Source organism: Micromesistius poutassou (assembly GCF_964030765.1).
Source record: "Micromesistius poutassou genome assembly, chromosome: 21".
Classification (NCBI taxonomy): Eukaryota; Metazoa; Chordata; class Actinopteri; order Gadiformes; family Gadidae; genus Micromesistius; species Micromesistius poutassou.
This window is the reverse complement of record NC_140291.1, coordinates 13743212-13765924: the sequence shown is the minus strand read 5'-3', so window position 1 is coordinate 13765924 and position 22713 is coordinate 13743212. Positions and strand designations below refer to the sequence as shown.

The following is a 22713-nucleotide window of genomic DNA, read 5'->3' as shown; positions in this document are numbered from 1 at the left end:
TATTCCACAAAACATACAATGCAAAGCATGTGCCCTGTACAAGCCTTAATATTATGAAAATACTCATGCCGGTTATTAATTTTTAACTCCCGTTATCCTAACACTTTTGCGGTTACCCAGATATAATTCTCACAACATACTGTATATCTTTTTTTCCGTCGTTCACTGCATTGCTTTTTGTTCCGTTTATTTTTTATTTTTTTAATCTCCATCGCCGTTGTATACGTCTTTCACTACATCTCAAACATTAAGCGCCGTTTAAAATATTCCAGTTTTTATCTGGACTATACATACCGGTATGACGGTTGACACAAGTAAGACCCAATTCACTTTAAAGTGTGTGTGCGGATTGAAGCAGGGACGACCCTGGCAGTGTTCCATGTGCTACACACAGGGGGGCTGGAGGGGGCTGGAGGTAGGGGGGGGGGGGGGGGGGGGGATACAGGGGTGTCGTGTGCAGCTGCTGGTTCGTTACACTACATATTCAAATCTAAAAATCTACTGCTGGTACGGGCGTCTAAAACCACCCGAGTCCCAGTTGTGTTTCGTTTCTATATATATATATTATATATATGTATTTGTATATCAGTAGTGCTAGCTAATAATACCGGTTACAACAACCCTTGGCAACATCCATCTTGAAGAGAAAAATCACAAAAAGAACAACTTGTAATCCGTTTCTTAGTGTGGCACAGCAGTTCAGGAATCTGGTCCATGTTAGGAAAGTTGTAGAGCGTTCTGATGACGAGAGTGGAAACCAGCGATTGTTTGATCGTCGAAGTGCGGGAGAGTCTTTGTTAAGTTAAAGAAAATGTAAAAAAAAACTAAAAAGCAGAAACTGCTTTGAAAAGTAGGCAGCAGGTGGTTTTTCTTGAAAAGAAGAGAGGAGGAAACCATTCTGAAGGAGGTCAGGGTATTGGTGTACACGTTTAGGAGTCGCTCCGGGCTCCATGCCGTTCCAGTGATGCCGATATCCCACTCAAGTGCAATAGCCTTTCAAAACCAACACGCCTCTCTCGATCACATAAATTACACACGCTGATCCTCAATCTCGTTAGTTTCTATAATGTTAAATGTCTTACACATTAATAAAAATATATACACGGCCCCCACAACTCTGCGCGATGCACCACATACAGCAGTAACGCCGTCTGTACAATTCAGAACATTTCACAAAAACGAGGCAAAGGAATAGTAGGAATGTGTTTGGCAATTAAAAGCAAAAGCAAAAATAAAAGAAAATGAAAAATACAAATGGGGAATGGTTAAATACTGAACTCTCAAAAACAAAACGACACGAATACTGCGACAGAAAATGTTATCCTTTGTGAAGAGAAAACTATTTCCAAATGTAATAAGAAAAAGCAAAGTTAAAAATGGTAAATAAACTATGTGGGGTTAAAGCCAAAGGGTACATACACAGTACGTTTGGAGACCAAAGATACCCTGCGTTGCACTGCAAGTACAATAACGCCACCATCATCGTCATCGGCGTCTCCATAAATCTCGCCAAGTTCAGCTTCCATTGATAAACGCCACGAGGAGAAAGGCTTTTTGTTCCCTATAAAGGATCTGATTTCAGCTCCTCGACCCTGGATTCCAGGTCAGCCACCTGAAGACAAGGATTAAAAAGACATTAGTTCATTCATAGTTTTAATAGATGTGTATTGATCAATGTCAAAGCATTCAGTGCATTCTGCATGACTAAATGAGCCAAGATGTACGTTATTATTCCTAGACAAACTATGGGTGTCACAGCAGAAGCAATACATATGAATTGACTAATGGTAACACTGTATTTGAAGGGGTGGAGGACTGACATGACAGCTGCACGAACATGAGTCTTAATGAAGCAAGTTTTAGCCAGCATGTTTGGTGAAATGTAGATTTTAGTGTTCTTGAAAACGTGTTGCTGGTTGGTGTACAGAAGACTGGATCCAGGAGGCGGCTCAGCCTTCACTGATCACTGTGGAGCCTTCTTGAGGCGTAGTGGACCAAACTCCGCCCACTTGATAAGTTCAACGACACGTCTACTCTGTACGGCTAAAAGCTGCGTGCTTTTCGTTGAAATTTGAGCTAATTTCTCCAAGATTGATAGAATATCAATGCTACTTTTCTTCTTTTGATTGTCTATTTGAGAACTGATTTTAATAGTATCATCCTCTAAAGAACTATTCATCATGTTATTAAAAGTCTGTAATGATGAAAGCCTTCTGGAAGCTTTTGTTTGAGGGCATATGTATATATTTTTTAGGAAACATTGATGTCACAAAAACAATAAAGGAATAACTATTGATATACTTGTCTATTGCTTTTGTTAAGGTGTTTACAAGCATTTGACAGTGTACCACTAGTCGAGGTCAAAGAAACTATTCATGACACAATTATAATAGTCTCATGACAGCCAATGTTAAAACCAACATACTCAACATTCCGTTGAGTTCTGTAATTAGGCCATTCATGGCATGTTTACGTTGTCTTGGTGAACACCAAGTTGTAATAACAAAGACATTGACAGGTTATGTTGTCTTGGTGAACGTCAAGTTGTCATAACAATGACATCTCACACATCAACCTTGCGTCAAAGACGACATCCTTTGCAGATTGGCACCTAAATGAGTCATAAAGACTTCCTGTTCAGGAAAGCCGTCAGTCAGTCCATCTTATTCACACCCCTTCAAATTAAGTGCCACCAAAGATCAAATAACATAGGTTACTGTGACCCCAGGGCCCCACTGTGTTTAGTTTACTCTGAGTTAGAGTGTTGAGGCGATGCTAGCGTTGAAGCCCCCATCCAGAATTGAAGCTTGGCTTTGTTTTTATTGTGGTCACGGAGTACAGTCCATGGATTATCACCGTCGCCAAATTGAAATGCTTTTGGATATGAGGAGTAACAAGAGAGAACCCTGACGTTTAATAAAACCCTGTGGTCACACCTGCATCCAACGAAAATGCACGTCCACCACAAAACGTTATAATACAAGGATCCAAACTTTACTGACTGCTCTTTTAGCAGCTAATGTATGTCTAATCGTGAATTAAAGCAGCAGATAAATAATCAAACCAATTCTCAGTTGGATCAGGTTCTATTAGACCACCCTTACCAAATGACGTCTGTGTTATATCAAACAAATATATCACTACAGCTGTGTGGAGCGCGCCCTCGCTCCCTCAGCCCAGAGCAGACGGCCCTGGTAGTCACACGGGGGGGGGGTTACCTGCTCCTCCAGCTGCCCAGACTCCTCCTGGAGCTCGGAGGCCTCGGCTCCGTCTTGTGCGCACCGCTGAGTCTCCTTCTTCAGGTACTCTATCTCCCTGAGGACCACCACCACAACAACAACAACAACAACAACAACGGGGTCATCCCAAAACTTGGAACAGGAGTTTACTGGTTTTGTGACACAACACTGATGACGTTTTTATAGTTTCTTATTTTAATGATGCGGCAGTGGCTCTGGCGGTAGAGCGGGTTGACGTGGGCTGCTAGTAGGGGTTTAACAAAAACCGATTTGAATCGGAAAATCGATTTTGATTTAAAAGATGTGAATCATCTGAATCGAAAATGTATCGTTCCTGAATCGTATCGTACCCCATGTATCGAGATACGCATTATTGGAGAGACGCACACCCCCTAACCCATACACTTCTTCTCTAGTCTTTGATAAATCTTTTTGAAGGAAATGCCACATTTACAAGTTCATTCATTTTGTGAAATGATTGTCTACTTTCAACAAGAAATCCATTGCATCACACCCTCTCGAATTGAGCCGTGCCACATCGAATCGAAATCCTTCTGAATCGAATCGTTCCATTTAAAAAAATTATCATTCCTGAATTGTTGTGAATTGAACAGTATTGTACCCCATGTATCGAGATACGCATCGAATCGTCTTTTATTGGAGAGATGCACACCCCTAGTTGCTAGTTTGATCCCCGGCTCCTCCTAACTGCTCCCAATGAGCAGGCTGTCCCCTTGGGTCTGTCCCCTTGGGTCTCTGTTGGTGTGTGTATGAACGGTTGTAAGTCGCTTTGGGATCAAAAGCGTCTGCTAAAGGCCCTCAATGTATAATGTAAATGTAATGATGACGCGGTGACATCATTAACCAAATCAAACAGAATCAGCCTGTATTATAACGGTGTCAGTCGTAGCTCGTACTATTGACAGGTAAACGTGACGTCGGTGGATCCCTTGTACCAATCGACTCCTAAAAAGGAGCGGGTCTCTAAGCTCCCAACAGACGCGCCGGGCCTCACTTCTGCTGGTACTCCTTGATGAGCCGCTTGGCCTTGCTGTACTTGCGCTCCAGGGCCTGGTACTGGGCCTGCGTCTCCTTCAGGTGCTCGTCCACCGCCTGGCAGAGGCTCTGGGCCTCCATCCAGTAGCCCTCCAGCTTCTCCATGCGCTCCTTGTTCTCCTGCAGGGTCTGCTCCAGCTGGGCCTTGTCCATGCGCCACCGCTGCTTGTCCTGCTCGGCGTGGTGCAGCTGGGGAGACGATCGCAGCGCGCGTTCAGAACATACCGACACGTTACGGACGTTATGGACGGAAATGTGCATGTTATGTGAAGTAACATGACAGCAAACATTGTTCACAGATGATTAAGTTGTTGATATGTGGTAATGTCGTGCAGGACTAATGTACTTAATATTACCACATATTTACAAGGTAACATTAATGTGTGTTCATGTTCTGCAGACTAATGTACTAAATATTACCACATATTTACAAGATAACATTAATATGTAGTAATGTTCTACAGAACTCTTGTACTAAATATTACCACATATTTACAAGATAACATTAATATGTAGTAATGTTCAGTAGGACTAATGTACCAAATAAAAATATTACAGGGGCATTGTTATTGGTATACGACTAAAATGTGCCTGTAAAAGGGAAAATAATGAATGACCTAATTATATTTAACTCAAGCGATTTGTTGGCCTTGATGTGTGTGTGGCAAAATACAATCGAGAAATGTACCATTGGTAACCTGCTCATCTATAGGGTACTTGAGGAGGAACATACCTTTCTTTTCAGTTGTTGTATCTCAGCCTGCGTGACGGCATGTTTTATGTGGAGCTACGGAACAAAACACATCACGATATCGTCAGGCAGCGCGTCTTTGACCCGTACCAAGACAAGGGTCAACCACAAAACCAAAAAGGAGCAAAGGCAGTATAGGTCCAACAAATACATGACATATGACAAGAGGTAACGTACCCCCCAGCGGCTGTGTTTTCACAGTGTGCCTGTGCACAAGGTGTTATGTAACACGTAGCATCGGCGCCCACGCGTGATACAAGGTGTGATTATGAGGATCTCTTCTTCCTTCTCTTTCATTTAGGGCTCACCTCTTTGTACTTGTGGGCGAGCTTCTCGGGATCCGTCTCCAGGGGCGACATGTCCTCGTTCTCCACCAGGTCGAACACCTCGATCGCCCCGCGGTAGGAGGGGCTCATCTCGTCCTCGTCCTCTTCCTCGTCTGTGGCGTATTCACCCCCCTGCCGTCACAACAGAGATGAAGGGATGAATAAATAACAAAAAAACACAAAGCCCTGACGACCATCTGTTGCTTATTATTTGGGTCGATGGCACTCTGACCTGTGGCCACTCAAAGCACTGGACAATCAGTGTCTGATAATCACCCATTCATACACCCATTCTTTCACCCATTCATACACAGAGGGCGGTGTCAGCCACGCGAGGCGACAAAAAGGGAGCAGTTAGGGTTAGGCGTCTTGCTCAGGGACACCTCAACAATATAGTGGGAGGAGCTGGTGATTGAACCAGCATCCCTCCAGTTGCCAGGCAACCCTCTCTATCTCCTGAGCCAATGATGCCCCAATTTACTTTGGATAGTGGTGTTTAAACAGAGGCAGGATACCGGTCAGGGGGTTTGACTCCCAGGGGAAGGGTTGTGGGTTTTAACCCCAATATCCAGTCTACCCGTTGCCATCCTTGAGCAAGAGGCCTAACCCTTACCACCTCATTAATGGCACTAACAGTGTTGGAAACGTTACTTTAAAAAAGTAACGAGTTATAGTTACTCACTACTTGTTCCAAAAAGTAACAGCGTTAGTAACTGAATTACTCTATAATAAAAGTAACTAGTTACCAGGGAAAGTAATTATTTGTGTTACTGTAAAAAAAAAGTAGCTTTGTAGATGCGTGTGTCGTTGTGAGATGCTTCATTAAATTAGAGTTGCTTACAACGGATGTCGACAAAGTCTTTGCTCCTGGACATAATGTTCACTTTACATGCACGTTCTTGCCTTTGACCTCAATGAATTTGAAGTAGTGCTTATATCTCCACCTTGAAAATGCCAACTTTTCATCGGATTGCTCCGGACTCGCCGTTTCTACTGCTTCATCGAATCTGTTTGGTGTTTGTGTGTGTGTGCGCGTGTGGCACGCGTATCCTGGCTTGTGTGTAAAAACACTGGCTTCGATTGGCTACCATGAAACATGACTCTGCCTTAGCCAATAATAATCGGTTATCTCTTTGTTAAACCACCCGGTCTCCTCACTATCAGTTTGTGTGGAGCCAGGGGTGCGTTCAGATTACTCAGTTTATTCAATCAATTCATAGTAACGCACTGCATTTAACTGTCAGTAACGTAACGGCGTTGTAACGACGGAAAAAGTAATTAGTTAGATTACCCCGTTACTGAAAAAAGAACAGCGTTATTACAAACACTGCTCAATAGTAATAGTAAAACGGTTGAAATCAAAAGTGGACAGCGTGAGCGCATTCACGACTTTCTAGCAGCAGCTCTCAGGCCTGGCGCACTCGTTCAATGGGACATTGTTTGCAGGAAGGCGTGACAGACAGAGATAACTCAGAGGGAGATTACAATCTTCATATGTGGAGATGAATGCTGCAGTGAGTGTGGCACGCCCCGGCCCCAGAGTCGGACTCTTCCCATGTCTTCCTGCTCGCCTGAACCGGCCTTTAAATCATTTTGATTGTGCTGATTATGTAGTCTGGATGAAAACAAGACACTGCAGCGTAAAACACCTCCCCCTTATCTCTGTCACACCCTGCATTAATGTCAGTCATAGTGGGGGGGGGGGGGTACTGTGGACAATGCGACGTGGTTCTGGAGGGCCCTTATGTATTCTGTATAGGCACTGACATGCACTCAGGGAATGTATGGAGGGCATTGTATTGACACATGGATTTAATTCACAGTGTATTTATTGGATAAAGTTACGTTTTTCGGGTCGTTATCTTTGGGTTGGTTTTACCATTCAATGTCGTCATTACATGTTGATGTTTTCTTACCACTGTGTAACTTGAAAATGTAGTATCGAATTTTACGAAGACATGTGCCGTGTTTTTGGTGTTGTTATTTTCCTTCTTACAACCGAACCGGACCAACGGGTAGCCTCTAAACCGAACCGGACCAACGGGTAGCCTCTAAACCGAACCGGACCAACGGGTAGCCTCTAAAGGGGGCGCGCTGTGCTGACCTCCTGGTCGTCCATGTACTGGTTGTAGCGCTGCTCCATCACCTCCCTCTGCCAGCGCTCCTGCTCCAGGGTCTGCTGGATGAGCTGGGCCACCTCGCTCTGCTCCCCGGGCTTCTCCCGGCCAATCAGGAACCTGCAGCCCACGTGGGGGAGACACACCCGCACTCAGAACGCGGGAGACGGCGAAAAACATGCTGACGAAGGACGGCGAACACAACGGCGAACCATACGTAAAAAGATACTACTTAGAAAAAGGGTGCTATTTAACCACCAGCTGTGATGTTGATGATCTAGCAAACACTCCCAGTTGTGAAGTCACTACAACGTCGATCTTGAAATGGCGTGTGATTGGCTAATCAGCATGACACCTGGTGGTAAAATAGGGGCCCTTTAAATATATTGTCAATCATTTACAATTACTATTCAGTCATCCAGGAGTACACCATAGCGACTCTACATTCAGACCCGGATCAATACGCAGCAGTTATGGGCAACTCATCATAGCCATCACACACTCGGAGTAGTTCATAAAGAAGGGCAATGTTTTAAATGAGGTAAGGGTTAATATAAGCATTAACCTATGCACTGGCACCAGTGGGAGAAAACAAGTCTTTATTTATGTGGAGGCAGCGTTTGAGCTGGGGTACAGTAGTGTACTGTGTGCAATATGGAATGTGCTAGGCTCTCCAGCGGCTGAAATCTGCTTCCTGTTCAGAGCTGAACAAAAGGCTCTAGTCTCTAGGGTAGAGGCTCTTCTGTGATTAAAATCAAAGCCCTTCCAAAGCCTGTCGTGGACACTCTCTGTCTGTCACTCCCTCTCTCTCACTCTCTCCCCCTCCCTCTCTCTTTTTTTCACTCACGTGCCCACAACAGTGCATTGAGTAAATATTGTAAACCATTACGTGGCCCGGGTCCGTTAACATGACGACCCACAGGGACCTTTCACTTCCCCTCCCACTTGCTGACGGGTAATGAAGTGTTCATAAACACATGTCCCCATCGGTATCCATGGCTGAGTCGGATGTCTTTATGCCTCTGTGGAAGATCTTTTATGTATGTGTTATCTCACGAAAAGAATGCGATATTCACAAGAAAACATAACGATTACTCTTGTTCCTTACTGCAAAATGCTCTAAATTATGCATGAGCCTAGTGGGGCAATGAAGTGCCCTGAAAACGGTTCACCTCACCTAAACAAACCACATCGCAGCACAGCGAGAAGAGGCTTCTTCATAAAATAAACTACTTTTCCAGCCAACTATGTCAACTGCCGATGTTTACTGCGGCTGAAACCGTCTGTGCTAAATTTAGCCCGGTCTCTGACGGAGGGGAGGACTGCGATCATAAAAGGGTGTAATCATCGTCACGGTGGTGTTTAGCGGCGTCTCAACGCAAGGGCCTCAATCTCGGCAGCCAATCGTAATGGCCCAGGATGTGGTCGGAGAGGCCTCGCATGACAGAACTGGCTACGGGGGCAGAACAGAATATATAGGAAGCGATCAATTCCAGCGGGCTGCAGGGATGATGACAAGGCAGTCGTTGTTGTTGTTGTTGTTGTTCTCGTTTCGTCGCTTGCTGTCGGCCATGTTGTCGGCCATGTTGACTACTACAAGTGTGAGGGAGGGATAATGTAGAGGACAGCGTGTCCAAAAAGATCCTGGGTTCAACTCCCGTGCCTCGTCTACCTTGTCGGCCGCTAACCTCTCAACTCACAAATAGCTTTTGGATGAGAACGTCTGCTACGAAGCAAAGTACTGCACGACTGAGTGTCAGGTCAGAGGAGCTACAGGCAACACAACACACAGCCATCTGACGGGCCTCACCCTCCCACTGGGGCCGTCTCGGTTCTGAGCCGAGCATTGAGAGACCGAGACGGCCCCTCTGTAAACAGTGAAGGAGGTCACTTACTTGACGGTTCCCGAGGTGTTCCTTAAGACTGTGGCGGCGAAGCTCTGCGTGACGCCCACCAGGCTGGTGCCGTCCACCTCCACGATCAGGTCGTTCACCTGGATCCTGAACACAGACCACCGGGGTCAGGCTACTTCTAAAGGTTTCTATCATTATAAAACAATTCTAGGTTAAAAAATTTACAGTCAGCATTTCTATTTCTATTTAGTTCTATTTATGCTGACATCCGTTCATTAAGTGATAATTATCATTACTTTACAGGGTACAGACCAGTCTCCATATGGTTTCAGGGCTTCAATTTCATTTTTCAAAATGGGGGGGAATTGCCCCCTTAAGAGCTCCACATAGGGGGGATCTTTAAAGTTTGGGGGGGGAATACTACTTGCGAGCTTAATTACATTTGGCCCCCAAAACAAATTTAAGGGATTCTCTTCATTTAATTCCTTAAACAAATGTCCTCATGTGTGGAATCAGTAGTTATTTTCTTGACTATATACAGTCCTATTAGTTTCTCCCTCTGCCCTCTTAGTCAAGTCTTCATGGTACATCAGTATTTTGATGTACCATCAGTGTGTACCGATTGCGCAATACCCGCAATCCCGCACTGAAATTGTGGAGGTACGTTTAAGCCAGCGGTCCATTTGTGCATTAGCCTGCTGAAAGCTCATAGAGATGGAAATAATTGCCAAGAACAGCACATGGGTCGTGTCAACTTTTGATAGAGAGTGAGCGATTTGGAGCCAGTGCGAATGGGTACTGTGTGCCTGCGCGCGTGTGCGTGTGCGTGTGTTTGTCACCAGATTGTACAAAGGAAGTGAAATTTGTGCGGGATTGTCCCGCATTATGCTGGCCTGAGTTGTGGGATTTGAAAAAAATACGCGCAATACCGCGTTGAAATTTAAGCCCTGGGTTTCATTGGATTGTTTCCCATTGAATGTTGGAGAACTGGAATCGAGGTCAGCAGGACATCACCATCAAATCCATGTATTGATTGCATTCGCACACATTAAACATCAGACTACAAAAAAAAAAAACGAAAAAGAAAAAACCATTTGGCTCTGTTAGAACCACCCACTCTAAACAGGACCGGCCCTGTGTTGGATGTGTTGGACGTCCAGGGCCCCTACCTGCTGTCTCTGTGGGCGGCCCCTGCATCCGTCACCGTCTTCACGAAGATGCCCAGTTTCTCCAGGCCCATGTCCGCCCCGGCGCCCATGCCGATGATGCTGATCCCCAGGCCGTCGCCGTCTAGCCAGGGGGAGCACGGGACGCGGTTAGTGACCATACCCTCCGTGAGGTCACCGCCCACATCTCACTGGCTCGTGGATGTTTACACGGCCGGGTGAACAGGCACAGGCGTGAAACGTGGCCGCTGCGCTATTAATGTGCCACGTTTGTTGTGTGGCTCATAAGAGAATGTGTTAACAGAACAGATTTTATTCTAGTACTCATTAGATAGTGAGAACATTCCAGATCTATTTTTTTTTTTTGCCGTTATTTAAAGGAAAGTATATGCAAAACTAATGAGTTCTGGTTGGTGGACGCCACAAATGATGCATCACCTAAAATGTACAAAACACACACAGATTATACATTATACATGTGTTAGTCATCTCACCATAATACCGGCCAGTATGGCTTGTTTTGCGTATTCTCCGTCATCGAGTTGCCTTTACCATGTCCTTATACACAATGCTATATTTAGATGCGGATGAATACATTAATTAATACATATTGATAAAGGGACGTAAGGAAGCCGAGGGAAAAGCTTCTAACGTTGCACTACGCTGTCTGTATGACGCGGGGGATGTGAGACTGGAAGCAGCCTAAACCTGGAATTACGTCAGTAAATATTTGCTCTCCACATGAGCAGGCTGCAGCCCCCAAACCGGGACGTTTCTATATGCTAATGCTGTTCACAATCGCTCCATTTCACTTTGAAGTATGCTGTGAAAAATGTGCTATGGTGGTTTGCTGGTTAAGGATGGGTTCATCTCAGAGTCAGAGCTGGCGCTCCTACAAAGCTGCTATAACATATGTTATATAAACCCCTTAAAGAACTTTAAGGGGACGGCACAGAGCTTGGTCCAGAAACCAGAACTGCAAGGGGAGAAGTTACGTTGTTAGTTTGTCACAGAATATACTCTATCAGAGAAAACTCATCGTGTGACTGGATGATGCTTTCAGAAGGGGATTTTCTAAAACATGTAATACTACAGTGGTGTAGATGTCTACATGGTGTTGGTTTAAACCTTTTTTACAGTTTACTTCTGCTGGCCGAGTTCGTGTTTGCCAATTACCTGTGTACACATCCCCACCTCCAGCGACACGATTGGTTCAAACATGAAGCGAAAGAAAGTGATACGGCCTATTCAACCGGATTTGAACTGGTCTGCCATCAGACTCTAGATATTGATCTACACTGCCAATATGCCTTTTACACACACACACACACACACACCCCGGTAGCCGGACAGTCTCAGGATGATGCCCGGTGGGGCTGTATGTGGGACAGAAACAGCCCCACCGGGCATTCTCCAGACCCTTCCCCCCAGTGAAGGGTCTGGAGGATCGGAGAGCAGCAGAATTCACAAAAGAGCGAGTGGGTGTGTTGCTAACGTGATGATGACGTTTCTATCATGCCAATGACACGACGAAACCAAGTGCATCTGCTTCGTCCGTTTCTCTTCTTTCCTGCCTTTTGCATTCCAACTATTTTCCACTTTCTACTCTTGTGCTGACACCTCTAAATAAACGCAGTATTGATATCACCGCAAGACGAGTCAGCACTACGGAGTCGGTAGCCGCACCCGCCATCTCCGATGTGTTGTAAACAAAACACTGCGCCTTCAGCTGCACACTCTTTGCGTCCCGCCCTGCCTCTTCCACCCTCTACCCAGGGGCCACACCGCGCCTGAAGGATATGGCGTATCTCCAGTACGTCTGATGCGGCTTACCTCCTGTGGTGTGTGTGTGAAAGTCCTGATCATCTCCTGACCTGATTCTCCGGAGTTCATCCGTGGTGCGTGTGTGAATACGAGGCATACGAGGTGGAGTCGGGGTTAACCTGTACCTTAGTCTCACAAACAAGACCGTTGTGAGAGACGCACACACGGCACTTTTCCTCAGACTGGTCTGGTAACCCAAGTCGGGTCAAATAAACGCTTCCATTTCCCTGACCACGACGTAACCCGACCCGTCGGACAGAGAGGACGGATGATGACGGACGACGTCAGGGAGAGGAGGAAGAGAGGCAGCCAGGTAGCTGCTGTCCGGACGGACGGGCGGGTGGGCGGGGAGGGTGGGAGGGTGGGAGGGTATATAAACGGGCCGTGGGTGGGGGGTGGGCGTGTACCTTTCTCCAGCTCCACGGGGAACAGGTCCAGCCGCTCCACTCTCTTCTCCAGCTCGTACTCGGCTGAGGCCGCCATGGGGTCCACGTCCTCGTTCCGCCGGTCATAGTCCTCGTTGGGGTAGGTGGCGAACACCTGGGAGGAGACAAACATGGCGGCGTTGGAGGAACGCAGCGGTATGGAAAACCGAACGCGTCACAGAGACGACAATGTTTTTACCAAAACACCTGGGGGAGAGCAGCAGGCAGGCAGGTAGGAAACAGACCGTTCTGGAAACATAGCCTATACTACAACGCATTCCACAATGTATTTAATAGGCCTTGTTCATGTTTCATGTTTCATGTTTGTCGTTCCACTACAGGCACGTTAAAGATAGACAGCGACGGACAGGTCCAAAGCAGACAGCGACGTCTGCGCTGCAAACAGCTGCAGGCTTCATCGGGTTGTTGTTTTGCTCCTCTGTGATGCTAGCTGTTTTGGTCAAAGATGGATCAGAGCCATGCAAGTCTGCTGGCTGGGGTGTAATAGTAGTGTAATAGATTCACTGCACACCACCAGACTCGGCTTGAGGTTAAGCAAGCCGGCCCGATGAGCAAAAATCAGCTAAGGTAAGCCACCAAGAAGCTAGACCCAGTCTAGCACAGGCCCGGTTTCAGGACATTTTCCCATCGCACACCCACTCTTGTGGGGCTGGTTTACGTAAGCGCACCCGGCATGCTAATGGAACTCTTCTGCAGCTGCTACTTAGGAGGCCACACACACACACACTCCAATGGATTTTCTCTTAACACACACACACACACACACACACACACACACACACACACACACACACACACACACACACACACACACACACACACACACACACACACACACACACACACACACACACACACACACTTTGGCTGAATGTTAAAAGCATCACCCTTGGTCTTTGGAAAGTGATTATGCATGCAACACCTCATGCCCCATCGGCCCGGCAACCAAGCCATCGCTGGACCTTCTTGTGTACATTCCCTTTGATTTCTTTCACATCCTTCCCCCACTCTACATAATGATTAGCTTCTTCATATAGTTCCAAACCTCATACTCAATTTGATAAGATGTTTTGACTTTTTTACACTTGTGTTGTCTCGCTCTCTTTAATCTCTCGTTCTCTCTCTCCTTTACTCCCTCTCCATATCTCTCCCTCGCTCCTTCCTTCCCCCTTTCCTTCCTTCCTTCCCTCTCCCTCCCTCCCTCCGTCTTAGCCTCTTTCTCTCTCCCTCCTACTCTCTTCCCCTTTCTCCCATAGCTCAGTTTCAGTCTTATTTGTGCCATCTTGTTGCTGCAGTGCTGGCTGCCATTCAGTCACACCCCCCCCCCCCCCACCCCTCATCTCCCTGGTTACCCCCACCCGTCACCGTGGTTACCCCACACTAAATGGCCGGTGAGTTTTGACAGATCCTGTTACATTCCAGCCCCCCCCCCCCCCCCCCCCCCCCACACCTCCTCTAACACTGTCTCCTCGTATCTTCAGCTCACGCGTGATCAAACACCGGACGTACGCGGACGTACGCGGACACACCTCGCTGCACTGCAGATCCTTCCCTGGAATTCTAAACGTAATGATGACCAATCTCAAGAGCACTAGGAGTCTGATATTACCCTATAACGAGTTCATCAATTTTGACGGGGATAAGATATAAACCTGAAGTTTCAACAAGATAGTTATTTTTGAAGAAGCATAAATGAATGCATATGAATACATACGTGATGAATTATTTGCCAGAATAAAAAAAAAAAGGCAGTTAAATGTAAAATTTAGCATTAAGTCCTTTCAGTGAACCGGCTGACCTAATGCCGCGGACTGCCAGCACGGGATGGAAGAGAGACTGGAAAGAGGCTTCCGATTTAGGTTACCTTTGTATTTAGAGGGATTAACAGCATGTGGATTACAGACAGCCACACTCGCACGCACACACACCCACCCACGGAAAAACACTGCGTGGCCTACTGCCTCCAACGGCTTCTGGGGCCAGTGGGATAAATAAACAACAGAGCAACTCGTCGCAAGCTAGCTTCTCAACAACCTGTCCTTTAAAGACGGAGGCTAAGGCTGGTTGGGTCTCAATGCCTTTAAATCGGTGCCCTCACTGTTCAAGATGTCCAAATAACGATTAAAGCAAAGCAAGGTCCTTGTGTGGCTGTTGGGGTATTGACAGTGTTTCACTTCTAAACCACCCCCACTAAAGTTCCCACATACGTAAGCCGTGGGGCAGCAGAACCCGACCAGAGTGCATTAACGAAGGCTGCAGTCACACTGTCTTCGACATGGCATCGACTTTGATTTGATTTTTTTCATTGGATGATCGCACACACTAGACACGACAACAGGATTCCGCCAGGTCCCTGGCCACGCGCACCCTCCCCAGCACCACTCTCACACCCATGCATGCTCCGAACACGGTGGGGGGGGGGGGACTCCACTGAGGGGGGGGAAACACAGACAGCCCGTCTGTGACAAGGAGTGACAAGAGTGTGCGGAGTTGAGCGCCTTGAGGAGACAAACATCGGGATTAAAAGCAGGGGTGGGCGGGTGGGTGGGTGGGCGGGTGGCTGGGTGCGACTGGGCAGGGTGCAGGGCTCTAGGTGGGGCGGATGCTCCAGTTGTGGCAGATAGTAGGTCACAGTGGATAACAGATGGCCAGGAAACTCCCAGCCTGCCCCCCCCCCTCCCTCCCTCTCTCTCTGGGGCGTCCTACAAAGGGCTCTGTGGGCATCCAGCTCCCACATGACCCACCCAATCCCAGCAGGTCGTTTTGTTTGCGTGCTCGCATGCATTGCAGCGCGCCTCGCGTTGACAACCACCATTTTGTTTTGGTGACTTGTTGGATGAGGCTAAATGAGAAGGCTTCTCCCTCTCTCCGGGCCTTCTATTACCGTCTGCTCCCAGCGTGGTGGGGTTGTCTAGCTACCATGTGGTTACTCGAACGCCATGGGAGCGCTGTTTGTTTTTTTTGGTCGCTGGCTGCAACGCCACTCACATCTCTGGGCGGACTCCAGCTGCTGCCCCGCGTATGCACGGTTCCCTTCGTTCCAGACTAGGGCAAAAACAGAAAATCAAGAAGCATCTAATTTTGGATTGGGCCAAAAGGATGTGTGGAGGAGGAAGCGGTTGTGTTCTCTTACGCCACACAGTGTTTCCTGCAGAACGCCCTGCAACACAGTAGTGGTCGTCGTTATCATCTTCATCTTCATCTTCAGAGTTCTCATCACAGTGGCCTGTTTTTTTGTGTCAGCTTTTACAGGTTAAGTGTTAAGGGTTAAGTGTTGCCAATGAGTTTCTTATCTGGTCGTCGTTTGTCGTTCTCCTTGATAAGGTCTGGAGTTGGATTTAGGTAATTTCCTCTTCCTGCGATACCAAACTCGATTCCAGCTACGAGTCAAGTTTTTGTAAAACTGGCAGGATGTTTGGGAGAGATAGAGCTTCTGTCTAGTCGAGGGAGAGCTGAGATTTGACACCAGATAACTGGCACACCAAACGGTTCGACAGAACACATGCGGAACCAAAGCTCCAGCCCGGTTTGAATTAAGTGGAAAACGAGACAACCAAATAATTTCCGATGGCCGTACCAATTTACAAGAAAAAAAACAAAAACTTCCCTTCAGCAACCCTAGCACTCGAGCTCAACCAATCAGCGAAAGCTTTTGAGGCCGCGGTCATCATAATTGGTTCCAAATGGTGCTAACCCTGGTAATGAATGCTCTTGACCCCAGATGTGCCACGTAACCGACCGGGACCCCGTCGCCCTGCGACTCTCCTCTGGCCCCCGACGGCTATGCTTCACCATGGTTACGGTTGCATAGCACCAGAACGTTTTCTATTTTGGCAAGCAGGCCTGATTGGTCAGGAGCGACTTTAGGCTTAAGCGTTGACCCCGGGGCCGGCCACAGCAGCGTGCGTATAAAGAGGCGGGTGGGGGAGCTTTAAAACGTGTTTGTCCCGGGCTCTAGTGCTCGATCTGGAGACGAGACGAGGGAAACAACCCGGCCCCAAGGAGGATGCCAAGACCCATCAGTAGCCGCCGACTGACAGTCCTCGACGCACCACCCAGAGGAGTGTTGTCTCCCATTCAGCGCAGCAGGTTGATTGGTGCGCTGCTGACAGACACATGTTATAATCGCACTGTTGCAAGCGGGACGTTATGTAACATGGTTTTTGTCGCAGTAACCTGAACGCATGGGCTGACGGGGGGCTGGGGGGGGGGGACATCACATGTACGGCTCTGCTGCTGGAGAGGTGGGGTAGCGGGAGGGGTAGAAGCAGGACAGAGTGACCTTGCTGGATAATCTGTCTGGTATCCCGCCATATCTCACTGGATAATGAAAGTCCGGGACGGCGGACACATGGGGGGGCTGGTCGGGACTGCTGACACACCGACTCGCGATAGTGTCGAGTGAGCAAGGAAGGAAGGAGTGTCTCTCCTGTTGGCTGAGGTGTGGGCAACCTCTAGCCACAGTCCACTGGACGAGGTGCCCTGTGCCTTTTCCCCCCAGATGTTGGGTAAAAGACGTGCGTTTCTGCATGAGGTGTTGACTCTGCCCAATAGACTGTATATTAGGATACCGGTGTGGTTGGTAAGGGAAAGAACATTATAGGCTTTTTGTGGTCGCCTTATGCGTATGTGTGTGTGAGAGACAGTGTTGTGTGTAGGCAGGGGAATACAGACAGACGTGGGAGGCGATTGAAGAGGAGCCCGCCCCATGCTTCAACCATGTTTGTTTCATTCAGCCGTAATTAGACGACACATGTTATGAAGGAGCAGGGAGCTGGTTTGACTGCTTGCTCGAGGATACCTACTACTGGTCAGCTGGCAATGAGGGGAATCCAAGCCAGTACCACCGCTGCTTGCTCAACGCCCTAGCCACTACACTATCACTTTGTTGTATCTCTTATCCACCAAAGAGATCAAATATTCAAATAATGGAAGCAGTACACTGAACAAATATTATTTACATAATATTAATATATTATGTAATATATAAGCAAACAAGATATGATATGTGACATGACCGTTCGTTCATCAGTGGAAATGCATGGGAAGGGGGTTGTCTGAAACAATCATACTGGCACTGCCAGACTATCTTTTACTAACAGTAGGAGAATGGTAACACACAGAGGAGGGTGAGAGAGCACACAGGAGAACGAGAGGGACAGAATTAGTGAACGAGGGTGTCGAACAAAGCGGCTAGTGTGGATTCGGCCTCAGCCTTGGGATGCACTGGCTGTTTTCAGTGTCAGTTAAGGGTCGTGTGTGTGTGTGTGTGTGTGTGTGTGTGTGTGTGTGTGTGTGTGTGTGTGTGTGTGTGTGTGTGTGTGTGTGTGTGTGTGTGTGTGTGTGTGTGTGTGTGTGTGTGTGTGTGTGTGTGTCCAGCATGACATAACACGGCAGAATGATGTCCGAGACCATAACACAAGTAAAGATATGCACTAAAAATGGCATTTCCTGTTAGTGGGGGAGAAGAATGTCTGCCTCAGCTTGACGCAAGAGCTTTGAGCATTTCTTTTTTACAGTGGCTTGACATTTAACCTCAATGACGACGGGTCAGCTCTTGTTGACATCACGCCCCCCCCCCCCCCGCTTTGCATGATCACATCAACCCCCCCGAACAAAAGACCCACTGATGTGCCGCCAGCCGCAGAAGCACCGCGTGTGATGACATTCTCTGTATTTTCGGAATAACCAAAACAACAGAAACTCCGTTCACACGCGGCCCGAGGTCTATGCGGTTTGTTTTTGTACCACCCAAACATGGACATGGCGGCTCTACAGGGGCCTTGACGAGGGGCCCGCACCACTTCCTCCCGTTCCACCTGACAGCCGTCCACAAGCACTGACAGACCGACGCATCAAAGGCAATCAGGAGGGGGGGGGTCACTGTCACATGTTGGGAATGATTGTCCAACGACACACTTCGACTTTACATTCACCGGGGGGTGCCTTACGTTGACGCGACATGACTGAAGCACTGAAGGCTCCTCCGCCGGTGTCTCTGTCCTGGGTTTGGGGCTCTCCTCTGCCCCTGCCCTTTAGCAACGTGCGGCCGCAGGGACAGAGGACCAGACAGAGAACAGTGCAGCTTTGAGCCCTCGCCACTCATGGGGGGGGGGGGCGCCTCCGTCTGGGCTTTGAGCGCGAGGAAGTGGAAGTGTGCGAGCGCGTGTGATGCAGGGAAGCCGCGGCGCCACCGGAGAGAGTCCCCGTCGGTCTCTGTGGACCGGAGCCCGAGGCAGAGTCGGATTAACACCAGACCGAGCCCTGGGAGTCTGACGCTCGTCCCTGGATCATTACAACGGGGCCCCGGCTCGGAGAAGAGGCTCGCTGAATCTGCTCTAACCATCACTGTCTCTTTGGCTTCAGCCCATAAAGGCCTACCAACACATGGGTCCCTCTGGGCAAAGCTTGACCTTTTCCGCTTTCTCGCTCTCTGTGTGCGTCTGTGTGTGTGTCTGTGTCTGTGTGTACTACTAAAACAATAAAGCCTTCTCACTCCTCTACCACGGTCCCTTTCTCCAAGCAGCAGTCTAAGTGCTATCCAAAAGCTATGCATTAATTGTCTAAGGGGCCGGTTGCATTTCTCGCAAAAACGGAATGAACGCCTTTTCTTGTTTCTCCCCTCGCGATTATCTACGGACAGAGTGGCTCCCACTGCATTTTTGGATAAGTATCGGAGGAGACACAGCAGCGTTTTCAGGGCCCAGTGAAAGGCACGGGGGGAATGCAGGCGGTTAGCAGGGAGCTAGCTAGAAACACACTGAGTGTGGGATGGGGGAGCCTGTGCCATTATGATGTGTAGACACTCTCATCAACAACTGTGACGGCGTCAGAGTGGAGCCGTGGAAAGAAGCGTGGAGGGTGCTAATTAATGAACAATAGTGAGCGTTAAAACAGCCTATAGCGCACACCTCCGTCTGTCTCCATCTCTTACGGTGGCTCGTATGAGAAGAGTTAACACTGCATACGAATGATGTGTGACACATTACATACAATACAAAGAACACAGAGGCCTTTCTCTGCAAGAGGAATAAGACATGTATATAAAATCAGAGTAGCCCATATCCAACTTCTGGTGGCCCTGTGGAAATGTGTTTGCATTGAGAATAAATTAAAACATCTGTTTAGTAACAGTGCTATAATTCCTCTGTGGGTTTTAATTTCCATTAACCACAGGGAATCCCCAAGGCTAACTTTAGATGGACATGGAATAAGGATGCAGAATGAGTGAGTGAGTGAGTGATTGATCACCTTAATAGGGTCGACGCTGAAGCGGATCTTCCGAGAGGCGGGCGGGTCCTCCTCCTCAGGCAGCCCGGTGACCTCCACGCAGCTGGACTCGGGTTCGTAGCTGTCATCCTCCTCTTCTTCCTCCTCCTCTTCCTCCTCGTCGTCTTCCTCATCCCTCTCACCTTCCTCCTCGTCTACCTGGCTATCGTACTCCTCCCCCACCGAGCTGTAGGTGCCTTTACCCCCCGACTGGCGGCCCGACTGTCGCTCCTCCTCCCCGGTCCTCCCTTCACCCTCTGCCCCCTCGCCGTCCACCTGTGGCCCTCCGTCCTCGCCCGAGCCCCCCTTCGGAGAGCTTTGACGCGGCTGCCGGCCGGTGGCGTCCCCGTTGCCCACGGAGGCGTGGGTGTCCCCGCTAGAGAGGGTGCTGCCGGGGTCCTGACCCTGGGTACACTTGCTGGGCTTCACGTCGCCACTCTTCGCCTCCACCCCCGCGTCCGAGACCGTCTTTTGGTTCTTCTGGTCGCTCGGTTCCGCTGCGTGGTGGTGGTGGTGGTGGCGGCCGGAGGAGAGTTCAGCACCGTTTTGACCCCCGTTGAGGATGTCTGAGGTGGGGGGCGACCGTGTGCTGGTGGTGGTCCTTCCCCTGGGGCTCCTGGGCGGGCCCCCCTCCTGGTCCTTCTGACCGCGGCCCCCCTCGTCCTCGTGGTTGCTGACCGGCAGCGCCCTGGCCCTCTTGGGGATGAGTTTGGAGTGCAGCACACCGACCTTGGTGCACACCCCGCGGGAGGGCAGGGGCGGCGTGGAGGACAGGCGGTGCAGGTTGCTCCGCAGCTCGGCGGCGCGCTCGAACACCGCGCTCAGCTGGCTGACGGTTGGGGACACGGCCTCGCTGGTGTCCAGGCTGTCCAGGGACTCCGTGCTGCCGTTGAAGCGGCCGACGTCTAGCCGGCCGTCCGGGAAGCTCGCGGCCTTGTCCGTCTTCAGCAACACCCGCGTGGTCGCCAGCTTCTCCTGCTGCCTCTCCTGCTGCTGCTCAAATATCCGCCGCGTCTCCTGCAGCTTGGAGTAGCTGGGCGACGACGCTCGCTGCGTCGGCTGCTGTCCGTTCTCCGCCTTGGGGTCTAGCTTACCAACGCGGTCGGAGACCGTAGATCCCAGTTTCAAAAGCGCACTATGGTCCACGTTCTCGTTCAAGCTCCCGGCTCGGGGTAGGGACAGACGTACCGATTTGTCGGCGTTGTCCGCGTCCTCCATCTCGCCGCCCTCGCCATCGCCCTCTTCGGCGCCGTCGGCGCAGGGCGACGTGGTGGTCATCTGCTGGAACATGTTCTTGATACGGTGGACGTTGGAGCCGTACCTGCGGCCCCGCGGGCCCTCCTGCAGGTCTCCGTTCGCGGCATTGTTCTCCTTCACGGGCTTGAGGGCCTGCATCCCGGCTTCGTACGCGTTACGGTGCGGGGATGGGCTCCTCAGAGAGGATCCAGAGCCAGTGCTCTTGGATGTGGGCTCCGTCTTCATCATGGTCGGTCAGGCGTCGCAACGGATGCTCGCCAGCAGCATGTCTCTCCCGTCTCCTCCTCCACCAGGGCAAACACAAATATTGCTGATCTCGAAATCCGCCGATCAATCCTGGAGAGGTTGGTTAGCGGCAGATGGGGGGGGGGGGGGAGAGAAAAAAACACAACAAGAGATGGTTTAAAGGCCAAGCTAGCATCCAGCACGGCTGTATTTCAGTGCAATTGAGAATGGGAGCACGATGCATCTGTCATTAGCCCCGCTTGCAATTATAATGCAAAAAAATCCCTATCCCTCTCAACAAAGCTGGACATATCAGTACCACGCATAAACACACTGCTGCAGAAAACTAGAACAGTAAGTCATAAGCTTCGGACTTAACACTGACGACAGATTGCTTACGTTTAATCCCTTTTTAAAGGAAGCATCATTTTGATCTCTTCATTCTGTGAACTGCAGATTTCTGGTCCTCGTAGAGAGAGAGACTGCTGCATGGACCAGGAGCCCACTGGGTCCTAGTGCCAGTTGTGTTACCTGGTATTTCCCATCTGGAGGCACATTTTATATTTCCCCTTTACTAATATAAACATATGGGACATTAAAATGTACTGCACTGAGATAAAAAACGTAATAGCCTACTCGTTAACTAAATTGATTTGCAATATTTGCCCTATCATCGACACATTAAAACGATGTCAGTAACCGAGGTAGTGCGGCAAAATAATTGAGTTTGACATTAGCCTACTTGAGCACACACGTGTTTCCCCCACGTTGAAGTATGTTAAACTACTGCGTCGTAATAATGCGTTATAAATGAATAAAGTGTAAAGAATCCGGTTAACTGTCAGCGTTAGGACCCGGAGGATTAAAGCGAGGACACGTCAAATCTCTTCAGTCACTTCCGCTATTGTGTTTCCGTGGTTTCCGGCAGGCTCTGGTTGCTGCTGGGCAGTCAATAATATTTCCTCATTATATCACAATTCTTGATGTTTGGCGACGTGTATTTTATGCTTATTTTACCTGTGTTCCCCCACCTTATATTCATATTTTATTTGCAACAAAGACACACGGGCAACGAGCTTAAACGAATATTAACAATTTTACTATTTTCCCTATGGGAATATTATGTATGTCGTGCAATATACAATAGTCTAAAGAGTCAGTGATACAATTGGAAATAATGTAGC

General features: G+C 48.7%; 1 protein-coding gene across 1 annotated transcript; it reads right to left on the bottom strand.

Annotated features, from left to right (window-relative positions):
• Positions 1 to 466: 466 nt before the first annotated feature.
• On the bottom strand, positions 467 to 21984 carry LOC311366536 (neurabin-2-like). The gene is made up of 11 exons (XM_084485323.1): positions 21929 to 21984; positions 20030 to 21640; positions 12740 to 12872; positions 10512 to 10632; positions 9385 to 9489; positions 7477 to 7609; positions 5355 to 5504; positions 5029 to 5082; positions 4255 to 4484; positions 3219 to 3315; positions 467 to 1612 (listed from the first exon to the last, which is right to left on the bottom strand). The coding sequence occupies exons 2-11, from the start codon at positions 21530 to 21532 to the stop codon at positions 1562 to 1564; spliced, it is 2577 nt and encodes an 858-aa protein (XP_084341449.1). The 5' UTR covers positions 21533 to 21640; positions 21929 to 21984; the 3' UTR covers positions 467 to 1561.
• Between the last annotated feature and the right edge of the window lie 729 nt (positions 21985 to 22713).

Bases quoted from the DNA above. Each gene is read 5' to 3' on its own strand.
- LOC311366536 (XM_084485323.1), bottom strand. From the start codon at position 21,532: ATGATGAAGACGGAGCCCACATCCAAGAGCACTGGCTCTGGATCCTCT. The intron at 10,633-12,739 runs GTACACGCCCAC...CCCCCTGGCTAG, and splicing joins CCCCGTGGAGCTGGAGAAAG to ACGGCGACGGCCTGGGGATC. The intron at 4,485-5,028 runs GTATGTTCCTCC...TCGTCTCCCCAG, and splicing joins TACAACAACTGAAAAGAAAG to CTGCACCACGCCGAGCAGGA.